Source organism: Larus michahellis, chromosome 8 (assembly GCF_964199755.1).
Source record: "Larus michahellis chromosome 8, bLarMic1.1, whole genome shotgun sequence".
Classification (NCBI taxonomy): domain Eukaryota; kingdom Metazoa; phylum Chordata; class Aves; order Charadriiformes; family Laridae; genus Larus; species Larus michahellis.
The window spans coordinates 9,298,567-9,323,320 of NC_133903.1; the positions used below are offsets into that span (position 1 = coordinate 9,298,567).

The 24,754-nt window shown below is 39.6% G+C and overlaps 1 protein-coding gene across 3 annotated transcripts; it reads right to left on the minus strand.

Moving 5' to 3' along the window:
- Positions 1-12,094: 12,094 nt before the first annotated feature.
- On the minus strand, positions 12,095-24,732 carry LOC141747429 (acyl-coenzyme A synthetase ACSM3, mitochondrial-like). Of its 3 annotated transcripts, none has more exons than XM_074597637.1 (14): positions 24,398-24,732; positions 21,905-22,081; positions 20,821-21,031; positions 20,195-20,402; positions 19,687-19,830; positions 18,802-18,958; positions 18,106-18,185; positions 17,205-17,328; positions 16,620-16,700; positions 16,406-16,507; positions 15,902-16,029; positions 15,137-15,236; positions 14,291-14,410; positions 12,095-13,465 (listed from the first exon to the last, which is right to left on the minus strand). In XM_074597637.1, exons 1-14 carry the CDS (start codon positions 24,449-24,451, stop codon positions 13,379-13,381), a joined length of 1,773 nt encoding a protein of 590 aa, XP_074453738.1. In that variant the 5' UTR covers positions 24,452-24,732; the 3' UTR covers positions 12,095-13,378. The 3 variants fall into 3 exon arrangements, 2 of the variants coding, with proteins under 2 accessions (XP_074453738.1, XP_074453739.1); XM_074597638.1 differs by having other exon boundaries at positions 21,905-22,170; XR_012588724.1 differs by lacking the exon at positions 12,095-13,465 and having other exon boundaries at positions 14,362-14,410; positions 15,137-15,701.
- Between the last annotated feature and the right edge of the window lie 22 nt (positions 24,733-24,754).

Here is a 24,754-nt window from a genome sequence, read left to right on the forward strand (position 1 = left end):
TGGTATCAGCTGCAATATCTGATGGACACTTCTGTCGAGAAAATACATGCAGTTCAGACTCCTCAGGGCCGTCAGCTCTGAGGAGGACAGTGAAAACTCAAAACTATAGAGTCATCGCTATGAAACAGGGCAACAAAGGGATGAGACATAAACCCATGCTCTGGAAGGCAACAACATGATGCAGGAACTCCAGCTATTCAATTATGAGGCACTTGATTTAGGTGAATCTACTACAGTCACAGTACAGTCTGCTAGTTTTGCTACCACAGGCAATAAACTCTGCAAGGGGAAAATATTTTTAAACTAAGACCTAGATAAATAAAGGCTATACATAAGCATACACATAGACTATATAATATATATAGACTGTATATAAATATAGGTATTTAAAAGACATGTAGATGTGTCACTTAGGGACATGGTTTAGTGGTGGACTTGGCAGTGTTAGACTTCCAGGTGGACTCAATAATCTTAAAGGTCTTTTCTAACCTAAATGATTCTGTATAGAGGCAATAAAGGGTGTAATTAAGGATCAGAGTCAGGAAACAGTCAGAAATGCTGCTAGAAACAACAAGCACAGACAGCAGCCATGGAAGTAATGGACTATGGAGAGGCAGAACCAGGCTGTTAGAGCTCACGTGTGGAATCCCTGCGGGCATCAATGCACGGCCCATCTTCCAGGAAAACCACTGAACTCCCGTGTGTTACGGGTATCTGAAAAATTTCAAGTCACTTTTGCAAACTGAATGTAAGCTTTGAAATTACTCAGAAGTAAACTGTTCAAACTGGCATGTACGTGACTTTGCACAAGTCTCCCTGTCTTTGTGTCTCGTTGTGGACTCAGAGCCAGCTCCCCTGACCTACTGCTGTGGAGTTCACTGTTAGGAGATGACCGTCCCCAGCTTGGTATATCGCATATGAGAGTCCGAAAAAGCAGATGCTCAAAGCTAAAGTAATTATAGACTACCTGTCTCTCATTTTAACACCTTTTAAAAAGGGCATACAGCAGACTGCCTGAAGTGACACTGTTTACTGATGTTAAGGTGATCTGAAAAAGAGAATTACCCCATTTTTCTGATCTGACTGCTATTTAACTGGTTCTGCTTTTCTTCTTACCATTTTTCAATCAAGATTGGGAGCAAGGATAACTACGTCTTAAGGTGCCTGGAAGCCCATGTACTCAGAGAAATTAAAATGGACAGCGCAATGACAACCACATGAAATTCCCAGTGAAACCTGGAGAAGAACACAGTGCAGTGCTCAGTTGTTTGAATTTACACTTCAGAAGCACATACAGTGAGATTCAGAGCAAGCACATTTGGGTTGGGGTTTGAGGAACTTCACGCCTCTGTAACAGGGTACAATATCTTCCATCTGCTCTCCTCATGTTGCAAATGACTTCTCCCATTCCTCACTTTACTGTGGCTGTTACGTGGCTTTTGAGCTGTTTAATACACACACACAAAGAGCCATTCTCAACACATGGTGTTTCTAGCATATGTACACGAGAGGGCATTAAGCCCATTTTCAACCCAACGTGGAGAGACTGAAATCAAGGGATGAGTTTGCTCACAAGTTTGCAAGGCCGCCAGATTTGGCCCTTTTCCCAGGGTAAAACAGGGTAAATTCCTAAGAGCACTCAGGGGTTTAGAGCAACAACTGTAGTGACATCCCCTGGCTGCCTGTGCCATGTAAATACATTTTGAGACACACAACACAGCTGCTACTGTTTGGAAATGTCATTAACCATTATTCAGTGCAATAATGATGGGCGATACACACACAGATGGATAAGTCTAATTTGTCCTCAAGTCCTAGAACAAACAAATAAGAAGTATGACAGCCCTCAAACAGCGAGTGTACTATAGCAGCCTTCCACCAGCACACATAGAAGAAAACAGCTGACCAGTGATTTTTATGGTAGTAGCAATGAAATCCAGAGAAGTTTCTCATTTGCTCACCAAAATGTAATTACCTGCTCCCAGAAAGTAGAATTCAGAGCAACTGTTGATGCGAATGAGGTAGAGAACCATCCAAGGCAGATGATGCAGTTCCTCTCTGGCATGTTTGTTGCTTACTTCAAGTACACCACTTTGGACAGGAGGCAGCCTAAAGATTTTCTCAGTGGAATGAATCTCCAAAGGACTGATTAATAAAAACCCCAAAACTACCTTCTTTCAGTCACTTTTGTAATTTCCTTAAAAAGTGTAATGCTCTCAGCATGCATATACTCTGGAGACTGGGGTTTATTTTTCATTTGAGGTCTAAGTCTGCTCCTAAAGAAATAAATTTTTAACTATCCTCTGGTTTCAGTAGTGCTAACTCAGATCTATTTAGATTGATGTAATCTACACAGACACAGCATTTTGTGCATTTGTTTTCTCTTTGTTTTTGTCCTCAGGCAATTACGTGCTTTGTAGCTGGAAAGCAAAGCAATATCCATTTCAGAGCTTAAGGGTATGAAAGAGGTGAGATCCACCTGCAGAACCCTCCTGGCACAGCCTCTCCTGGGACTTGTGTTTGTTTGCCTGTTAATAACTCAATTAGTTGTCCTGAAAGGTCATCAACAGCTTTACAACTCAGCACGTTTGCTATTTTCCCAGGCTCTTGGTACAACAGCAGATGTGTTCATGGGTACCGCATAGTGGGTTTACAGCAGAACCAGGAAATTTTGAGATAAATAACCCTGGGGTTTTTTTGGTTCACTGGTGTTTTTGTGCTTCCAGTAAATACAGCCTTGGTCATAGAGTTCAAGTACTACTTATATCTTCTGAAGCAAGAATAAAGAGTACACAGGCTGTGCTGTAGCAGCACTGTGTGAGGTGCAAGTGCTACAGAGGGGTAACAAGAAATGTGAGATGTGACCTAACAGGGATGATCTAAATCTCTGCTGCACCCATACTCACGTAACTGTGCTTGACTGTTATGGAAATATCTCACAGTCTGAACTGACTACTCAGTCCAGGAAATCCTTGATTATATTTAATCCTAAAACTATATGTGACCCAGACTGGCTAAAGCTGGGTCACATATATCAACAATCATTAAAAAGCGTTCTCACAAAATAATATTTGACGCAGAGTTGCATACTTTGTGGCTTTCAGTGATAACAATGCACATACAAAAATAAAGGCGAAAGCTAAAAGCAAGTCTGATTTCCCCTCTTTTATCATTATTTTCAAAACAGTTTCTCCCACATACATTTAAAATTATAGGGACTATCTTGCTTTAGAAATACCCCAAAGCGCCAGAACAAAAATTAGTAGCGGCTACTCTTATTCAGAAGGTTGTCCAGCACCTCTTAAGACTGATAGAGAACAGGATGCCAGAAGGCAGAAAAGCAGTCCAGGATGAGCATGTTCTCATCAGCAGCAAAGCTCAGCTCTTCCCCACTCTTTGTTCCTTAGTTTCTTCCTTTGGATTTTCCCAGATATCATCTTTGGTAGTTGTTGAACAAACTCCCAACTTGTCTGTAAAGAGAAATAACAACAATAGTTATCAGTTTGACACAGCTTGATTCCACGTTGTGTTCTGTCCTGTGGCAAGCCTGCGATTTTAAAAGCTACGGCCTCTTTTGAGGAGGAAGAAGGCAGGCAGTGCATTGGTGGCAGTGCCCAACAAAAAGAACCAATTACATTCTAGAGAAACAGAGATCATCAGTTGGGTGACTCAGTAATTCCTCAAATCAGTAGTGTGGTACAATCACACACCGCTGAATTTGAGCACAACTCAGACTTCAAAGGGAGCAACTAAGGGGATTTATTTGGTTGCATGAAGCCCTGACCGACGATAAGGCAAAGCAAGGACTCCTGCCCACACACTGAACAGAAATGTTTTGATTCACCTGATTGTTTCTTCATTTTTTTCTGGTCAGGTTTAGGTTTTGTATCATTACAGAACTGCACTAATGTGTTGGTGACTCTGAGTGACCCAATGTATGGATCGAGAAGTCTGTGACCGCAGCAGAGAGGAAACCTCCCGAGCGAGACCTTCCCTGCAGTAATGAGCAATTTACACCACTAGAACAGGGCTCAGGGGAAAATCTAGTCAGATCTGTTTAAAGGCCAACATAGACCAGTACCAAACTCCAAATCCTGTTCCAGGATTATATTTTTAAGATTGCTTTAAAAACGATTACTTCTCAAGGTCATAATTAGATTATGTTAAAAAACTTATTACTTACATAGAATAAATGGATTACATGAACAATCTGATTACTTCAGACAAACTAAGTGGATTACTTTGCCAAAAAGTACTTACTTATATTTGAAATCTGAATGTGTTTAAAAAGAATCAGATTCTGACATTGTGACCAGATTATATTTTTCAACATGTTTTTATGATTGCACTTAAAAATCTAATGCTATTCCTAGTTATTCCACTACGAAAATGGGATTACATTTAAAATATCCAGCATGTTTTCCCTCTGTTTTGATTGAATCAAGGAGAGAAAAATTAATCTTTCAGAACAAAGATGTCACTCAGGGAAAGGGAAGGGAAATTTAAAACCCTGCATCAATGTTGTTGGAACCTGTGCAGAAACTGAGAGAAGCCAAAGACAAGCAGTGAAGTCTTTTTTTGAAGACTTTTGGTGGGTGCTGGTGCATCATTGCTTACCCAGATGGGGCTTATCCTGCTCCTCCTGATGAACTATGCACGTTTAGCTCTGAATGTAGACGCCCTGGGGCTCTTTTCAACCATTCTACATACTCTGCTGGTGGAGTCTGATTCCTGCCTCACCTGGAAAGGCCGTGGTACTGTTTACCTCTGCACAGCCCACTGCCACCAGTAATGAGATGTGAAGATCATGGTGAGATTCCCCCCAGGCCTGCCGTACCCTTTGAGCCTGATAATCTGTGACCAGTGCAAACTGTGGTAACTCTGCTGAGGAACTTGACAGGCTATTGACTGTTGCCAGGTGGGGCTTTCGCCTACACTATAGTATTCAAACCCGCTGTTATTGTAACATCCAAGCATTATCTTTCTCTGTTCAGTTAGTCTTTCAAAATGTCTAGAAATACATTTAATATTTTATAACTGTATTTAATTTGTAAAATCTGATTCTTTTGTTTAAAATAATTAGGATAAATTTATGTTCATAGACACAATTTGATTAGGTAAAGGAACATTTCATTTCCCGGTACATAATCATAGTGAAATCTAATATAGGTTCATCTGTAGTTTCAATGTAAGAAGACAACATCAGATCCTATCAGGATAGGCCTGTGATGTTCAGCTAAGCAGTGTTTACTTGTGTAGTTAGGATGGGGTCAGATTTTCGATGTTACATTTCAAAACCTTATTAAAAGAGGTTCCAGGAGAAAAAAAGGCAAAATTCTACTATTCCAAAATATAACCTGATTGTATTTCTAATCTGATTATTAGGTTTGATTAGAGGAGTTTTAATTTTAGGGTGCATTGCCAGGAACTACTTGTATATTCAGAACTCAGTGATACTTGCCTTTCTTGGGTATTTGTAAGGTGCGGTAACTTTTTTTCGTATGCTTTTGCAGCTGAAGAATTAATTTTTCAGGATCATGAGATGTAAATTCAAGAGACAGAACAATAAAAGCTTTTACCACCTAAACAAGAGAGCTAGAGTAAGGCAACACTCAGCAATCACTAACTTGATGAATAATGTTCAATAGAAAGACTAAGATGAATAACGCAATTTTCTACAATCAAATTTCTTTCAAGCCAGTGGATATATGTCTCCGAGCCAGACGCTGGACAACTTTCTGTTTTTTATCATTTGTTGAGCTCCACAAATGGGCCTTAAGACTACTCATAGTGAGCTTAGTGACATTCCCAGCAGAGAGGAATTCTTCACTGGTGTCTGGGCAGCCACATCATGCCCTTGCAGTGTACAAGAAGAGAAGTGACATAGGGTGGGTCACGTTTGCTTAATGTCCTTCCTAAGAAGAATAGCTAGGGGACATTGCTTCAAGGTATGGGACCTCACTGGGATTCAGAGAAGGCCATTGCCAGAGTTTCCAATTGGCCTAGGTGCCCCTAATTTTGCTGAAATCAAAAGATAGATGTCTCTTTGTCTCCTCAAATGTATTTAAAAAATGCTGGTCTGCACCTTTACAAATTTAATACAAGCCAATATTTCTCTCACAGGCATAGTTATTTCTCAATCCACACATACATTAAATGTTTTAGGTTGCTCCTAATATCAATGTGCTTACTTCTCCTCCAGTGGGGTCTGGGCTGCTGACAGCGGCTGTTTCAGCTCCTCCTGGATGCTCTCTCAGGGCACTCCCTATCTACTTCGAGCAGCCCAATGCAACACCTAGAGAGGAAATAAGAATTTGGTATTCAGAAGCAGAGCTGGGCAAATAATTCTGAAATCTTTGGTTCAGTGGTAAACCAAAGCCAGTGCTTCCAAGATCAGTTATGATGCCTTCAGAGCTGAGTGAAAAACTGAGGTTTTCGTAAGCTAAGCATACACACTTGGATGGAGGCACTTCAAAAGTCACCAGTGAACGGAAAATATTCCCCAAAATGTGTTTGATTCCTTACCACATATCTAACATAAAGACAGAAAGGCCTTGCTGGTTTGATCTGGATGGCAAAATTGCCGCCTTCTCACGGAGGCAAAACGTTACCATTTTCACCTATTACCTAAAATGAAAGAAAGCTCGCTCAGGAGTAGTTAGGTGATATGCTGCTAAACAGAGAACAGTCCTGCCATGACCTTATCTTATTTCAGACCAAAATAACCAGAATGCTTTATACTCATCAAAGTACCTGAACATCATAATGTGGAACTGCTTTTCCTAATGCACTAGGTTTAATGTGCACCCCCTCATGAGTTGCACATACAATACCCCGTAAAGGAAAACTGAGTTTATATGGTTTGTTGTTCTATGCAAATGGACAGTTTTGCAGCTAACTAAATGATCTACAATTCTACAAGAAAGAAAAGATGTTCATTTAAAACCACATTTTCTCACTGTGACTTTAAAGTCCACTCCTTATTTATCTAATGCTGTAAATCAGCACAGCTGAAAGAAATCCATACAACAGCATTGACCGATATCAGTGCAAGATCCTACTCAGTGGGAAAAATCCTGTTTTCATTCAAAGTGCTGGTCCAGATTAAGTCAACAGGGCTTGAAATGCTTCTGATTTAGATTTGCTTCACAGTAATTTGGCTCCATTTACTTTTCAGAAACATCCTCTGATTGGTGTGAGCGAAGCAGCAGAGCAGTGTTCTTGGCTACTCTGTCATTAGCATCAGCATTCTACTGATAGTTCTTGTAAAGGGACAAGCAAGTCCCCAGACTTGGATTTATGGGACTTGGATTTTCTCCTCATCTGAACCACTGAAGTGGCACCATGGAACAATCGGTTCTGAGTTAAAAATTTTCTCCAGGGAACTTCTGCCCTAGACATCTGTAATGATATTTCCACATGATATACACTGTATACGAGTGACTGCAAACATACTGATTCGATCTGGCCATGACGTTCATAGATATCTAACCTTGTCTTATTTTTCTACTCTGACATCATATATGTTGGGAAAAACCCCCAAGAAATAAATGCATTAGAATCACTGAAGGAAAGAATATGGTTTGAATCTAGGGTCTAGCTGCATACAAGTGGAAATGGCAATTTTGCAGGTCTCCGTGAGGATCTCAGCTTCTGAAATTACGACACTCTGACAGTGCATGACAGACTCTGTGGGATGGGAAAGCTCCAGCCTGCAACGTGGCTCTGGTGGAATGGGTACCTGGTAAGATCACGCTGCAACATCATGCGATAAATAGTGAGCGTTAGGAAACGTAGACAGACTCTGGGCATTAAAAAAAACGGAGTTCTACTTGCTGCAAACTCGCTGAAACTTCTTGTTATGGACACTCCAACAAACACCAAGCAAAAATCAAAGAGACAGTGACATCATTATTTAGTGGGAACAGAGCATGCCTCAGGATGGTTTACGGTGGAGAGGGAGATTTCATTAATCATTTTCACTAAGAAAGACTCTGTGGTATTACAAAGAGATATGACTTGCCCTAGATCAATCCTTATGTCTGTGGGTAGTACAAAAATTGAATCTATGTTTTTGAATTTCCACTCTACTGAGAGCAGTCTTCCCTCATGCCTTGCATCAACAACCCACTAATGCAACAGCTTTTGCTTTCAATGATGCAGTTTTTATTTTTACATTTAAAATAGTTGCTGTGTCATACTGTAACCTTCCATGTGAAAAGATCCATGATCCCTGAATCCTCAGAGAAAATGAGGACTAGTCAAATTTTATCCAACCTGTATCAGTCAGACCCCATAGTGTGTCAAAGGAATTCATATTCATCCAAAGCTCGGTAATGACGAGAAAAAAACTATAAAGGAACCATTTAAAAGGAAAAAGGAATTTACAAAAGGGGTTAAGCAGATGTAGATATTGTGAATTTACATAATCCTCTTTCCATTCATTAACAGGCCTGATTCCTTCAGGAATCTCTCAGGAGTGTAGCTTCATGTCACCTAAGAGAAGGGGGTTACCTTTAGTGTCCTTTTGCTGCAGATTATAAGGATGGGTAAGGGAAAAAAGACTGTGGAAGTATTTAATCTGATTAAGGGAAGCGCACAAAGTCCTCTCTGCTTCCTTCAAGTTTCTGTTATTTCATTTACTAAGAAAATAATGCTTTCCATCCAGAACTAGCCAGTCTGACCACAATAATAATAATAGACAATGAGGTTTAAAGAATCTAGCTGTGAATGCCTGGCCCCTTACCCAGTAAATAACCTTACCTCTGCACCTGATTGCTTAGGAAGTACCACAAGAAAACAAATAACGATCTCTTACGAAAGCATCATAAAAGGCTGAGATAAACTTTTTTTTGGAAATGTATCCATATGCCATATCACACTGGAACTAAGTGTACATATCCAAATTAAAGAGGCAAAGGTGTTACCTTCTCCAATTGAGCCCATTTATCTGAAACGTGTGGCACTCACAGAGGCCTTAAAAAGCAGAGGACCATGGTGCTGGCAGTCTCCCTCCCTCAAGGGGAACCTGACTTGAGAGCACGGAGCTGTGTGGAGCACGGGCTCCTTGGCAGACAGATCCTGCTGCTGCCCGATTTGACCGCAACCTTATTTTGTTCACTGTTCTTCTGGTAGAATTACATTAAACAAACTTCTTGCTCTCATGGGGGATTTAATTTTCTACACCCACTAGAAGCCTATGAAATTGTGCCTGAAGATAACTTTATTTTGGATTTTTAGGACTATAAAGGAATCCATTAAGAAACAAGCAGCTGCTGGACTCTGTTGTTCTGCCACAGCTGATGGGAGCTCAGACGCTGATGGTGAGTTCTGGTCTGCATATTAAATACTTGAACATGATGGCTGAACTTGTCAAATTACCCCTTCTCTACTTGATCTTTTCAACAGCAAGCCCTTCTCACACGTATATGCAATTGTGTTCTTTTTTATTCTTAGAGGGGGGCTATTAAGTATTAGCTTAATAATTGGTTTTACATCAACAATCTGAAAAGCCTTATGAATAACTAAAACAAAACTCACCTAATGGCTGCTCTGTTTTTCATTACAGCTTTTTTCCAACTTTCTGTATTGTGGGAAAGGAGATGAAGTTGTAGATCACTTATAAAATGCTCCTGCTCAATGGACTGGTGAAAATAACACACGCAAAGTCACAAAAATCACCATCCAGTAAATCTGCAAGAGCAAGTTCCAAACACATTCTGGAAATGTATTAAGGATTTCTAGACATAAAACTAAATATTAACTTTCTTACTAATGCAAGCAGAGCAATTTTATGTGCCAAAATATATACACACAATATAAATATACACACAGAGTATTTATGCATACATGCAACGTTAAGCATGTACTATGAATTTCTACATTTCTACATCTTATTCGTTTCTCGTGATGTATGATAGACTCCTATATGAAAGCATTATTTCTCACATACTGAATATAACCTCAGTTCTCATTTCATTTACCTCAGAGGGGGCTTCTTAAAGCAAAAGATAGGGTTTTATGTTCATACCTATTTCAAAATAGTCTTCAGTATAAATACATGTTGCTTGTGCAATTTAACAGTCTTACACTATGCGTAACAACATGCCTCACAGTTTAAAAACACACCAAATCCTCCCAACCTTGCATTGAGAATTCTGCTCCTGGCTAGTGGTTGGAAGACAAGAGATGTGCCTTCAAAAGAAGGGGGCACCTACACATGGTTCTCATCCTACCACCAAAAATGTGGATTTTGAATCTTGCTGCAATAAAACTGCTGGTCCCCCATCTGTAGCAAGGCATTTTCAGGACTTGTGCTGCCACTATCCCAAATCAGAAAAAATTTATGTGACCACTAAGGTGAAAACATTGAAGAGGAAACATGTTCCCTGTCCCCAGACGAAACCAAAGATTTCTCTCTCCTTTATAAAACTTCAAAAGAAATAAACAAGTCCTCTAAAAGAACTATAACAAGTTATTTTACTTGTTTGCTGTCCTTACAACAGCTGTGTTGCCCATTCTAAACACACATAAAACACCAAAAGGGCAGGTTCATTACCTTCTGAAGTATGAGGCTGAAGACCAGCGTGTCCCAAGAACACAACAACTTTGTCCTTATGATCCATTTCTGTTTCCTTGTGATCCTGACACAAGGGAGAACGTCATCGTCTTTGCAGACGACAGGCAGAATGTGCAGAGGCACCGGGAGCATTAACACCTGGGTAAGGTTGTTTTGCAACCTCATCATCATGTTGCACTTCCGTAATCCCTATAGAGACCATATGTACCAAAGTTACCATGTCCCTTCCATAGGCTTTGGATGAGAGGCTAAACTCTCAGGAAATAATGCACCAAGACATATTTGATACAGAATACCTTTACTGATGCAGGTATTACCTTTTCTGTTGTCTCCGAGATTAACATCAAAGTGAAGCTGGGCTGTAAAAGGGATGGAGAGGAGGTCTCAAAGGGAAAGGCTAGTCTATTGACAATTGTATTTTTCAGCCAGAATGATACAATCCAGTCAAGTTTCAAACTTTGTGGCTACAAAAGCAAGCCATGTGCTAGAGATGTATTTTGCTTTCAACTGTTTGTAACTGCAAGCCTGTGTCTCTGAAATCATTCTGCATGGATCAGAGGAAATGTATTGGTGATTCTCTGATCCTGGGCAGAGGAGGAGAATTAAGCAAACCATCTACCTAGAACACAAGAGAGAAAAGTGTACTGGATATCAATGATCAGAGATTGCCGCAGCATGGAGCAGAGCACCTCACAGGCTACAGCCACAGCACAAAAAACCTGGCAGTCTGCTTGACTTTGATCCCAGCCCACTCAGGCAAAAACTGGGTACTAAAGCACAACAGAAATCCAGTTTCTAAGGTCAGTGAAGCAAGGGATCACTGCAGGTGACAGTTCTAGCATTGAAGTCTGGAGCAAATTATTGTAATGAGCCACACTAGAATTTAGAGAGTCAAGAGTCATGACCCCACTGAAATCAGTGTTAAAACTCTTATCTTCAGTGTGGTAGTTTCATTTAGACCTTTTTTTTTTTAGGCTCTGAACATTCCCAACTCTGAATTCAGTTGCTTGACTTTAGGTCCTTAAATTTGGTGAGAGGGGAAAAAAAACCCTCAAAACATCAACCTCCCAATCCTCAGACATTACTGGAGTTTAACTGACCAAACAGCTAACTGCAAAGACAAGGATAGGTTCCAGGGGATCCGAATTCCGGTTTGTACGCTTGTTTATCATTCCACTTTTCGCGGACTTTTTGTTGTTTTGTCCACTTTTTGTTGTTTGTAAACACATTTGTTTGAAACCAAGCAGAAAGATCTAAAGATGTAGAGTCCCTGAAAGGTCCAGGAATACATTGCTTTTAAAGGAAACTAAACTGGGCAGAGAAAAGAGCTTGAGGCAGTGACAAATAATATGCCCAAACAAGTGCATTCAAGAAACTAATGATTTTTTTGATGTTTTATAATCATGTAATCTAATGCTCCTATAAACCTTAGTAGTGAAATAGTGAAAAGTGTTCTGAAATCTCTGTGAAATACTAAGGAGCATTACAAAAAATGAAGCTACTGTCAAAAAAGAATGAAGTAAACATTGTATTTATTGACAATTGCTTTCATTTCAGCAGTTGCTAGTACAGAAACTGTTTCACTGACATAAACAAAGTGTTTACTCTCAAGAAATAAAATATTATACTTTCTCAAAATTCAAAATCTCTAAATCTTACTTTACAGTTTCAGCGGGTACAGAACTCCAGGCAGTGAGACACAGCTGTAAAGGAACCTTCTTTCCTGCCTAAAGATGCTATTGTTCTCCAGCAAATTTCTTATTTAATGAACAGAACAGGACTCCAAGGCTGGAGATGTTTTTGTCAATTAATGAAAATTCATGCCAGAAAATGAGATCTTTGAGTATACAAAATTAAAAAAACCTGAGGGCAAACAGCTAAGAACCAATATAACCTTAAAGTTTGGACCACTATTGCATGTGCAACTGTAAGAAATAATGGTGTGTACACTACAGTACATGCTTCTTCATAAAGCTAAGAGCTAAATGTTAAACAGAGATGTGATCATCCAAACCAGATCAAGGGAGTTTTTTCACTAGTTTCACCTCTAAGTGACTGCAGAAAATAGACTGGTCCTGTAGCAAGTGTGTAATATGGCAAAGAACCATGGCCTGTTCTACAAACCGGGTCACCTGCCCAACAGCAAACTTCATTTTAAAGACTGCCAGAAGTGGTATAAGAGTTTTGTCTATTGTGTACAAAGATCAGAACAGAGGGTGAGCAATGAAGCTCTCACTGTATGAGAGAGTACTTGTGGAAAAGGCATGGGAGAAGCTGGTACTGCTTGTCATTAACACAGATATTAAACAAGAAAGGTTTATGAAGAGAAAACGGTGGGATCAATAAAGAGGCATCTTTCCATCTTCAGAAAATGATAGGAGGTCTGGCATTTAGTTTAAACGTGTTGCATTTAAGAGAGCATTTGAACCACTCAAATCTATGCCTGCCTTTTCTGCAGCTTGGAGCTAGACAACCAATACCAACAATATCTCTTCACTGATCCTGGATGCTATTTCAAAGAGATGGGTTACCAGCCAAATTCTGGTGATCTTGTGGACGTTCAGGACTAGAATGGAGTTGTATGGTTTGTTCCCTTCCTCAACAGTGCTTCAGGAACTGAAACTGTGGTACTGACACTAGACACTTTGCAAGCAGGTGCAAACATCACCTCTTGGTGTTATCTATAGTTTTTGATGCTCAGGCATTTAACAAAAACAGATTAGAAGGAGGGAAGTTATATCAAAGAAATTTATATAGTGTTAATGGAATAAAAGAAGTTCTGTTAAATTCCAGGCAATGCTACATTCGTCCCCACTCTTTGTTTCTTAATTCATTCCTCTTGATCTTCCCAGTGACTGTCTTTGGCAGCTCTTGGACAAATTCCACCTAAATAAAAAAAGACAGAAAACAATGTAGTATGTTCTGCAGAGTCGGTTTTCCAAGACTGGCTCTCAGAATATGTGGAAAACTAAGAGGACTACCATCAGTAAGAACTGCCAAGTCCAAGCCAAAGCAAGGCAGCACATTGTGCCACTTGTGAAACGATTTCTTTGGCTGTCTAGATGGCCAAACATCTGTGTAGCTGCCTCACAGCTGACCAAACTGAGTAGTGTAACGTGAGTACTGTAACAGAAAGATGACTACTGAAATAGTATCAGAGGTCAGAGATGAATGACAAAAAGAAGAGCAAAGGGATGTTACTGGCATAAAGTCTTTAATGGTCATTAGTTCCTATGAGTTCTGCACAGGTGGACGAAAGCACTGCTAGTAGCTCTTTTCCTATAGTGCTGGGATTACTGAGGAACACCAAGTGTATCCTCCTTGGCTTTCCTCTTATTTATTAACTGTGAGGACCAGTAGATAAAAACTTATGCAGATTCAGTCAGGTACTACCCTAAGGTCACCAGAGAGTGCTTGGTTGAAGACTAAAAACAAAATGGAGAATTACAATTGCGAGCCTGAGAACATGCAAACCTAATTAGGTTATCATACAAAGCCTAGAAATTTTGAGAGATTTAAACAAGCGCTTTACTCAAATACACGAAAAACAATGTAAACTAAAGTTATTTAGGAAATATTTTCTGGAGCCAGTCCTCTAGCAGAATCTTTACCACTGTCTCTTTCAGGTGAATCATGACAATTTTAATAGTAATTCTCCTGAGATTTACGGAAGGGTGCCCTGCTTTAAAGTTTCTCCTCGGAAACATTTACCTTTCTAGGGTATTTATATGGAGCAGTAGTTTTCTTGACATGTTCCTGCAAGTCACGGGCTAAGCTCTCCAGGTCAGTGGATGAAAAGGTGGGGGACAGGACCACAAATGCTTTCACAACCTGTAAGGTAAAGTCAACAGAAGTGATCTGACATCATCCATCCACCAACCACCAGAGGTTACCAGTGAGCAGTACTGCTCAGAATCATGACATGCAAAAGAGAGGAACAGAGAAACCAGGGCAATGTAAGAAATGGTTGTGCCCAGCTTCTGCATATGTATATGCAGAAGGAAAAGCTGAAATCACAGTTTTCCTGCCCTCATTACAAAGCAAAAGCATATTCTCTGTCCTCTCAGTGGGGGTCAAGAAAGAGGAGTAATAAGTGGTGTCTCTTTAGAGTTCTCCCTGAAGCTGAGGGACATTTTCTTTCTCTCTGAAGTTCACACTGAGGATAGCAGGCCCATATCAGCCCAGCACAGGACTGTGCTTTCTCCATATGTGTAGCCCAAGTCTAATGCTAGGTCAATATAACTTTGGCTACACCAAGACAGCCAGAAAAGACAATCTCAATGTACAGACAAGTGTTTAACAACAAGAGGAAAGTAAACATCACTGTAATATTCTCCACAGAGGAGAACATTAGGTTTCTCCTTGGGATGAAAAGAAACTAAGAAGAGCAAAGGCATGTAAAGGTGAAGGGATTTTGCCTGTCACCTTAAGTAGGATTACCCATGATGACATGACTGCCTTAGAGCTGTACGTTATTCAGTAAAGGAGGAACTGCTTTATATAGTTGTATATTTAAACAAACATATTCCTTCCCCCACCACTGTTCAGCATCATTACCTCTCCTCTAAGGGGATCTGGGCTGCTGACAACAGCTGTTTCTGCTACTGCTGGGTGCTCTATCAGGGCACTCTCTACTTCAAATGGCCCAATGCGATATCTAGGTAAGAAAAGAAAAATGTAGGATTTGGTTTTATAAACCGGAAAATCAGTAGAAAATGTTTTTTAATTGTCATACTGAAGAAAAAAACCCACAAAACAAACCAACAACCAAGTATAGAAACTTTAGGCAGAATGGGAAAGTTGGCTGTGTTAGAAGGCAGGAGCATTTCGTGGTTGTCATGTGTCAGAGGACTGCTGGGGCTGTGGATACCTCTCCATCTCTCTCCTCTTTCCTTGTGGCTCCTAAGCTGGAGCTCCATCCCACCTTGATAGCTTGGGTCTGCAGTACCAGCTGATGCCACATTATGGTGTCACATCATACAGTATCAAATTGTTTCATTTCAACACATTAAAAATAAAACGTCTCAATGCTCTTTGAGTCCAATAGAGATATCCTTCAATTTTTGTCAAAAAAAAACGCCAATGGAAGTCTCCACTCTCTGTTGAAACAGATGAGATGTTGCTGGGGAAACAGATACAGAGATGCCACTGACATCACCAAGATGATACTGCAGGTCTATGAAAAGCTAACAATAAAAGCAAGTATTCCTAAGTCAGGAGGTCAATACATTCATCACAGCATTATGATGTCAGAAGCTCACCAGGAACACAACACGTAAGATTATACAATAGCAGATTTAGAAAGGAAGCATGCAAACTGACCCTGAAGAAATGATGATGTCATCGTCTCTTCCAATAAAATGAAAATATCCATCTTCATCCACAGTCCCTCTATCTCCAGTGACATAAAAATCCCCACGTTGACTTTCTGCAGTTTTCTTAGGGTTATCCTCAAAGTGGTTTACAAACAGTAGTTTAGATTTTGAGCATGCATTAGCTATACATTATGCTACAATGCACATCATGTTAAATGCACTGGAACTTAATTTTTCAGTCAAGGATGTTCCAAGAATTGTACTGACATTGCTATAAAATACAATAAAAGCAGTTAAGAAACAAAACCATTTTGATTCTTTAAAAATATTCTTTCTAAAAAAAGAGCAAATTCTTCTCTTCCCTTTTCTAACATCCATCAATGCACACAAACAAATTACTCTAGTAATAAATAATAAACTGGTGAAAAATATTCAGCCTTTTGAACCACTGTGCAAGGGGGAGAGATTTTGTGGAGATTGGTGGTGGTGAGGAATAAAATAAGGTCCTTACTACATATTCAGAGAATAAACCAAGTGGTCTTATAGGTTTGCTTCTGACAGCAATTTCCCCCTGTTGTCCTGGAGGCAGAATATTAGCGTTTTTGTCTATGATCTAGAATGAAAAACAACACGTACTTTAGTCCAATGGGGGGAAAAAAACCCAACCAACCAACCCCAACCAAAAAAAAAACCCTATGAAAGAATCCAAAGAGCAGCCAACAAACCTGAACATCATAAAAGGGAGCTGCCTTCCCCATTGACCCAGGTTTAATCTTCATTCCTTTAAAACCAGAGCAGATTATTCCCTGTAAAAATCAAAATCAAAACAAAGTTTTGCAATAGAAAACTGCTACATTCACATTCATTTAATTAAACGTATTTTCTAGAATCATTCCAAAATGAGGAATTAAGCTTCATAGGATCCTATGTCAGTGTTGTATGGTACAGATAAGCAAAATCAAGAAACTCCCTGAAAGAATCCTGTTCCATTGTCTGCAAAGAATTCATGCCCTCTGCTAATGGGTCTTCTTCCTTAGATTCAAATACTGCGCTCTTTCCTGTCATTGTCACATGGAATTCACTTAAAGATATTTCCATAAATATTAGAGCACATCTCCTCCCAGCAATCCATGTTTCTGGCAGGTTCTGTGAGGAGAGCCATTGAAAGGGTGTTCTTTCAGAGGTTATCAAGGGAGGAGATTACTGAAACATCCACAGAAACGTGAAGCAAGAAACAGGATCTGTTTAAAACACCATAAAGCAAAAAGGAATTACGAAGATTTAATAGAATATTGACGCTACAGATGTACCGTTTCAGTCTGGCCATATATTTCATGGATGTCCAGCCCAGTCTTGCTTTTCCACTGCTCCATGACTTCTGGGTTGAGTGGCTCCCCTCCACTAATGCAGTGCCTCAGGTTCATGAATTTGTATCTTCACAGGGAGTTAAAAAACAAGAGAAGCAGTACTTAAATCTATTGGGCAGGAAAAGGAGTATGTAACTATAAACAAATAATACTGAAGAGCTGTTTACTGAGAGTTAGTCCCATGGTGTAGGGAAATCAGAGGATTCCTGATCCTTCGGCTCCTGATACAGCAAGGATATCAGTCTGTGCTCAACATTATATATATGAGTACTAATAGTCAGAGTTAAACCTACATGAAAAAAAAGTAAAAGTTTTGCTGAAGCCAACTTAAGGACATGTCTATAACCACAGAGCGATTTGCTGAGCCAGGGCCCTGAGTGCTGACCCCCTGCAACAGTCCAAGTGAGAAAGCATAAGAGGGGAGGAAGGAACGGTGGCAGGCAGTGAGAACTGGAGCAGGGGGTGACGTACAACTGCCACAAGAAGTCACTCTCTCACAGTTGACACTGATTTTCTAGGATGACAGTCCTTCCCAAAGCACGGACAATCAATGTGGTAATTGAAAATTATAATAAAGAGTTTAACAGGCGCTCAGTTTCATACCCTCAGGGATTTGCTCAGAAGTTCAGTAGTGAAAGTCTCGAATTTCTGAGGGAAAACATCAGGTTTCTCTATGTTTGATTACAAAATGCAGCAAAACTCACAGATTTTGTATGACAGTCTTTTCATGAAGGATATTTTAAACTAAATTATTACCCTATTTTGGGTCAAGCAGCTAGATTTGGGAGATCACTGAAGTTTAGTTAGGGTAAATTAAACATCAGTAAATAATTTCTTGACGTACTTGGAGAGATCATTTTGCACCAGCATGCGGAACAATGTTGGAGCACCAACCAGCGCGTCAACAGGGAATCTGCAGAGAGTCTAGTGAGTTAAACAACAAGACGGACATATGAAGCCCAGACAAAAAACTGTTTTGTGGATGTACAGTGAAAAGGTGATATAGCGGACAAATATAGCTCTCCTTTCTATGTAAAAAGCACCATACGCTCTCTTTTGGGTAATAAACGCTCATACAGTTGGTGCACTATGCAGAAATTCACAGAATATTTGATTGGACAAAATCCCATGCTAACATGTCTACATGACACCCAGACCGCATAGTTTAGAGCATGGCCAGAATAAGCCTGTCTCTGCCTACATTACAGGGAGGTTTTCACTTTCATCTTGGTCAGCATAGGCAGAGAAACGCTTCGGTTTCAGTCTGCTTTAATACCAGCTGATATTACTTCCACAATCACTAGGCAAGCAATTAGTGCTGCTTTTGGATGATTTTCACTCACATGCTCACAAGCTATGAGCAAAACATATGAATGAATTGCAGGTTTGGCCCCTTCTGCATACGTTAAAAAGGGTAATAGGGACTTTATGCAACAGATACAGCATCTTGAACACAACCCTCATGAAATCTATGGATGCTGTTAAGAATTGGTTTTTGTGCTGTTTCTGCATATTAACACATCTCTGAGTTTTTCCTTACATTTAGGATGGCTGCTGATTCAATCTGTGGTAGCTTATGTATAAAGATGCATGATCCAAAAACCCAGGGATCAAAAACAGATGCCAGTGAAGTCACTATCCATCCAGTGTCAGCTGTACTCCATATCACGTCTGAGGGAGTCAAATCCAACCAGTACCTGATAGAGCAGAAACGAATGAAAAGATAATGAAAAATGTTTGCTTAATAAATCCCAACCAAATCACAAACAAAGAAAACCATAAAAAGCAACAAGCCCAAGATTTATGACAAGATAAATGGGCACTCTGAAGAAGTTTAGTTTATGAGCTAGCTCTAGGACAAAAGGGCACCTAACTATAAGTTTGCATAAATATATATATATATATATACACACACATGTATATCGTATGTGTATGATGTCAGTCATAACATAGGACAGAGTAAGGGAAAGAGAGGAGTCTGAATTTATTCAGTAAAGTGACTTTCCACTAGGTAGGAGGATAGCGCTGCAGCAGCAGCAGTCATGGATGCTGTGTTGGACACCAGGTATTTCAGTTCTAAGGCTGCTGAGGAACCAGGGTAATCTGTGCAACCAGCATAAACTCTGCCTCTGCACGTGTCACAAAGCTTTTTGCAGCCCAAACAGCACGGTACCTCTTGGGTTTTTGCGCTAAAGTATTCCCAGCGATGGCTGTCCTTTGAACCACTCTAAAGAAAGGGTAAGAGATATTCATGGAAAACTGGAAACACTGGGGGTAATCCTAATCCCCTGGAAAGCTGCTGGAGTTTCTAGTCTGATTTAGAGGGAGAATTAGGGCCGTACATTGGTATTTCTTATTTGGTAATTTTTCATCAGCTATGCAGCTTCAATTACCCCATGTTCAACCAGGCTCAAACCTTTCATACCTTTCACTTAAAAGGGGTCGGAAACCAAGACTACCCTGGGAATGTTCAGTCATCTTTGGAGAACCTGTGGTTCCACTGGTAAAGAAGATAGTCATTGAGTCTTGAATCCTTGTTTTGACGCAGGAATGGTCAGCAGATTGGTTTCTTTAAAACAGAGAATGTAATTGTGACTTCAATAGTTACTTTACACAGGCTTCAGTATGTAATGAAATATTGCAGAACTCCTACCCCAAATAAGCTTCACAGAAGCTTTTCACCAAATTAGACTAAAATAATGTGGATTTACAAAGACAGAATTCCCCTTAAGAAGAACTGGATAGAAACTTCCTAGAACGAGACTGCTGTTAGTAAATGACTCTGATGTGGATCAGCAATCAAGCAGTCATGATTAACACCTTAATGTTGGCATCTGATGAGTATTTTTAGTCCATGAATATTTGTAAGTGAGCACTTGTGGAGATCAGGTCTGCTGTCTGCATCACGACTGCAGTGTCACTAATATACTCACTTGTACAGGTCAGTGAAGTTCAGCCATCCCTCCCTACTGCCTTTGGACACCATTAGCTTGGTTTTCAGAAACTGACACTCAGATGCCACCGAGTCCACGGTAGGAGCCAGTGTGTCATCAGTAATGATGCCCACGGCCTTTGACGCCTGGAGTCGATATAATATGTCTTTGGCTGATAACTGAGATATTCCTGGAATTAAGACAACTCCTGGAAGAGCAATAAAGTTAGTTTGGAATGGCATTTTTTTACACCTGATAATTTTCTAAGAACCTAAATTATTAACTATTCCCAAACTGATGTCTGAGATAAATTTGCCCTGGCGTTCCCAAGCCAAACAGTTATAGTGGAGTAATGCAGCTGCTTGTGCTCTCTGGAAGGAATGAAATGTTGACCTGCCTGGTGAATTCCATGGCTCTTCCCTGCCTTCTGTCATCTCCATGCCTGCTGCACAGGCCACCTGTCCTATGGCACCTAGTGCAAATCCTTCAGGACTGCCTGGGTAATTGGTAGCTAGGCCACTCACTAGAGTATTACATTACTTTTCCTTTATAAACCATATAAATTCCTGATCTTCTCATCTGATTTGCATTAACGGGTTTTACCAGTCTCAGATATGCTCACTGACCTGCTCGCATGCAAGCCACATTCACCAGCCACCATTCTGGGATTCTCGGCAGAATCACAACAATTCTGTCCCCCTTCTGCAGTCCACATACTTTAGTCAGCACATTGGCCACTTTCCGAGACAGGAACCCCAGCTCTTCGAAGCTCCACTTCACTTCTTCTCCTTTTCCACTTATCCACCAAAAGGCAGGGTTTGATGGTCTCTTTCCAGCCTATGAAACACAGGGATTCAAACCCAAAACATTTCCTTATGAAAGACCCCATGAAATTATAATGCACAAAAATCTGCAAATTATGGAAGATCTGAGTATTCACAACTGGCACGTAAGTTATTATTTTTCCCTTGTCCTTAATGGATTGAGATTTGCTATGGATCAAGCTCAGATATTCCCAATACATTCTCCTTTTCTGAACCTGAAACGTTTACCAGACCAATTGTCTCCAGACTCAAGTCCTAGTCTGGGTCCTATTTCAGTTTAAGACTTATGCGGAGCATTAATGCTCCTACAAAATCACAGATAATGTGAAATACTTCACATAATATTCCTCATATTCTGGATGAAGTTGTGGAATACTATTAAACAGAAGCAGCCCAGGCAGGGGACAAAATAAAATAGGACAACACAGTATCTGAGGACTCCTCCTAGTCTGATTGCTCAGGAAGAGGGAGTTAAGTGGTCTCTAACTACAGGGCATCTGGACAAATGCAGAATCCACTCTGGAGCAAGGCAATTAAGCATTTGTGGGAGAATTTTCCCTAGCATGCAATATTATTATGTTACCTGAATTTTTATGATGTGAATATCTCATATTACAGTATTCAGAAGGAATAAGTACAGCCATTCCAAGGTTAAATCAAAGTCAAAAGGGATTTACCATTGCTTTTTCTACCCACATAGGGAGGGCCCAAGGGTCAGAAACACTTTTAAAATAAAGCAAGAAAGAATGAGATTTTGCATCATTTCCTGATCCTGATGCAAATTGGTTTTGAGAGATTTTTTTTTTTTGATAAAGAAAAAACCCAACTTATTTCAAATGAAATTTCAAATTAAAGTATCTCATCTGTACAACAAAAGATCATCTACCTTTTCAATCTCAGACCATTTGTCCAATACATCACTTGCAAAGTTGAAGTACTTTGGTATTTCCTGTTTCCCTCGCCTGACTGACTCGTACTGTGAATATACATCAGAGGTGAACAGCCTGCGGTGTCCACGGAAAGTCCTACTGGGAGGCTTCAGAGTCCACAAGCATTTTAGAGTCTGTAATTTAAACAACTTCATGGCAGAAGATGATGTACGTAGATGCTGTAGACTGTATAAGATAATTTGCAGAATTGTTACTATGAACCCTGCAACAACAACAACAAAAAGAAAATAATCTTGAGATTATCCAAAGACAATTCAGTTATGAATTGATGACTTATTAATTGAAGTCACTTAGGGTAGTCACAGCCAAACTGATGTTTTTAACAGTTCAATTAAATGTGAAGTTCCCCATTCTGCTTGCTTAGATTTTTTTACGCCCAGCTTTTAAAGGATTTAATGTACTGTACTGAGCTGGCATCTCATCTGTAGCTCAGCTGATCCTTATAGATTCTTGATGTGTTCTTTAGGGCTGCTAATTGCTCACAGCTCTCCTTCATCAAACACAACATCAAATGTTACTGTTTGCAATATAAGAAGGTTACTGGTTCTTACACCAAAGCATTCAGTAACTGATTCTCTATTGCTTTTCCTTCACGTGGAGTGAATATATCCATTCTGACTGATACAACCACTCACCACATATACCTCAAGAACCTTCACATCAGTATTCCCTTATGTAGGTCCCCAAATTTGATTTAGATATTTCTACATTTGCTCACTGTAAATGCCCTCTTCCATTTGTACTCACCTTAATGACCCGAAAAGCTTTCAAGTCCAATTACTTTCTTCCTTTCCATTGCTACTTATTTTTTATTTCTCTGTTTTTATATTACATTGTTATTATTATTATTTTCAGCAGTCTAGAAGACTGCTTCAGAACTGTGCTCAACTGTAAAAAATTCTAATGCTATTTAGAGGCTTCTTGTAAGTGCACATGAAGATTATCAAACATGGAAAAAAACCTCTGGGTCGTGTCTGGAAGAGCCTGCAGTCAGAGCAGGAGCCAGTGGAGTCCTACAGGCCTATGATGATTCTAAAGACTGAGTCCATCTATTGATTTTCCTTCTTCAACCACTAAACACAAGTTACTAAACTCAATACAAGGTTAGGTGGGTGACTGTTGAAATACAGCTTAATTTTCTTTTCTGTTCTTACAAAGGATGAGTCTATCCACAAACTAGGAACAAAATTATAGGAAAACTCTTGATTAAATTCTTTTACATGTGGAATTTCTGTGGCCTGAGTGAAGCTGCAAAGTTTTGCCCTTTGTCCCAGGTTTTTAAGTTCATTTTGTATTCAATATACCTCTTGTCCCATGTCTTCAGCTGTAACCACTTCTCCTTACATCTCTGATGCATGGATCTCAGTTTTGGTCAAATTTTATCCCCAAGAAAAAGTAACTTATTTAATAATGGAATTATTTCCTTATTCCTTAGCAGAAGCTTTTACAGTAATATTTAATCTATCAGGCAAATGAACTCAAATACCTAGAACTTGCACAACTTAATCTTTTCAGTGATATCTGACAGCATAAAAAAATTTGGATGCAGGTTTTCCCCCCGGAACAGGTAGCTTGTCAAAACCAACAGTAATTCATGTTGTTTTGCATGCTACACGGAGACTGTGGTAGAGAAATACTGACCAGCTGTAAATAATTGTATAGGATATCATTTGTTCCTGAGAAGGAATCATAGGACATGGATATAAAATGAAGTGTTATTATGTCCCTAAGTGCCACCTACTTTAGAATCAGGATTATAGAGCAGAAACTCATTTACATGGTACTTACATTTTAAATCAAAACTCTATTAACAGAACCTGATGGAGAAAAATAATCTAAAAAGGTTTTACTGGTGAAAAATGATCTTTTAAATATTCCTTAAATGTGCCCTCTTTGAGGTTGTGACCTCCACTGTTAATTCTAAAAACTTATGGATCCACTTTCATTCCTTTAACAGAAAAGCCTAATAATTTTCCTTATTCTTTTTAATAACATAGTGAGATATTTCTTATTTCTTAGTCTGCTCTAATTCTATGATTTAGCTATAATCTTCAGATTTCTGAGCATTGCAATGACAAAATCTACACAATAGCTTGTAAAGAAAAGAGGAGAGAAAGAACATTCAGGGACAGTATTCAAGATTGGAAATGGTAGTCAAGACTGGTAAGTTGAAAAACATTTTAAATCCAGGATTCCCTAGTGGTCTACAAAAATGTCTGCAAAGTTCTGTTGTGAGAGCTTTACAAAATTTTTAGCACTTATTCACCTGCAAACTTAGAGATGAAAATGAAGTAATACAATTGAGGAAAAGACTCAGTAATGGCAAAGTCCTCTGAACTGCTGCAAGAAATTATTTTTCCTGATTTAGTACCGTCTCCTCCTTCTCAACTATCAGCAACACCAGGAATTCAGACAAACGTTTTCCTGACCTGTTTCCTGTGGACGGTATAGATTGAGAACTGGCTGGGGTAGATCCTCTTCATTCAGTTAATTCGGCTTTCAGGACATGTGTTTCCCAAACGAGGCACTGTAAAAATTAGCCTTTATCTGGGGACATGAAACCTGGATGCTCTGTCAAAAAGGATTTGGAGCGAAACCCTTTCTACTTTTATCATTTGCTTCTTTTGAAGTAATGATAACAGAACACAGCACAAAACAGACCAGACAGCACATTTCTTTCTGTGGAGTAACCTTTTTCTTGTAATCATTCACAGCATTGTTAATTGTGCGTAATATGCACCTTCACCTAAAGTACTTTGTGTCTTCTCTTTTCCCTCACTTTAACC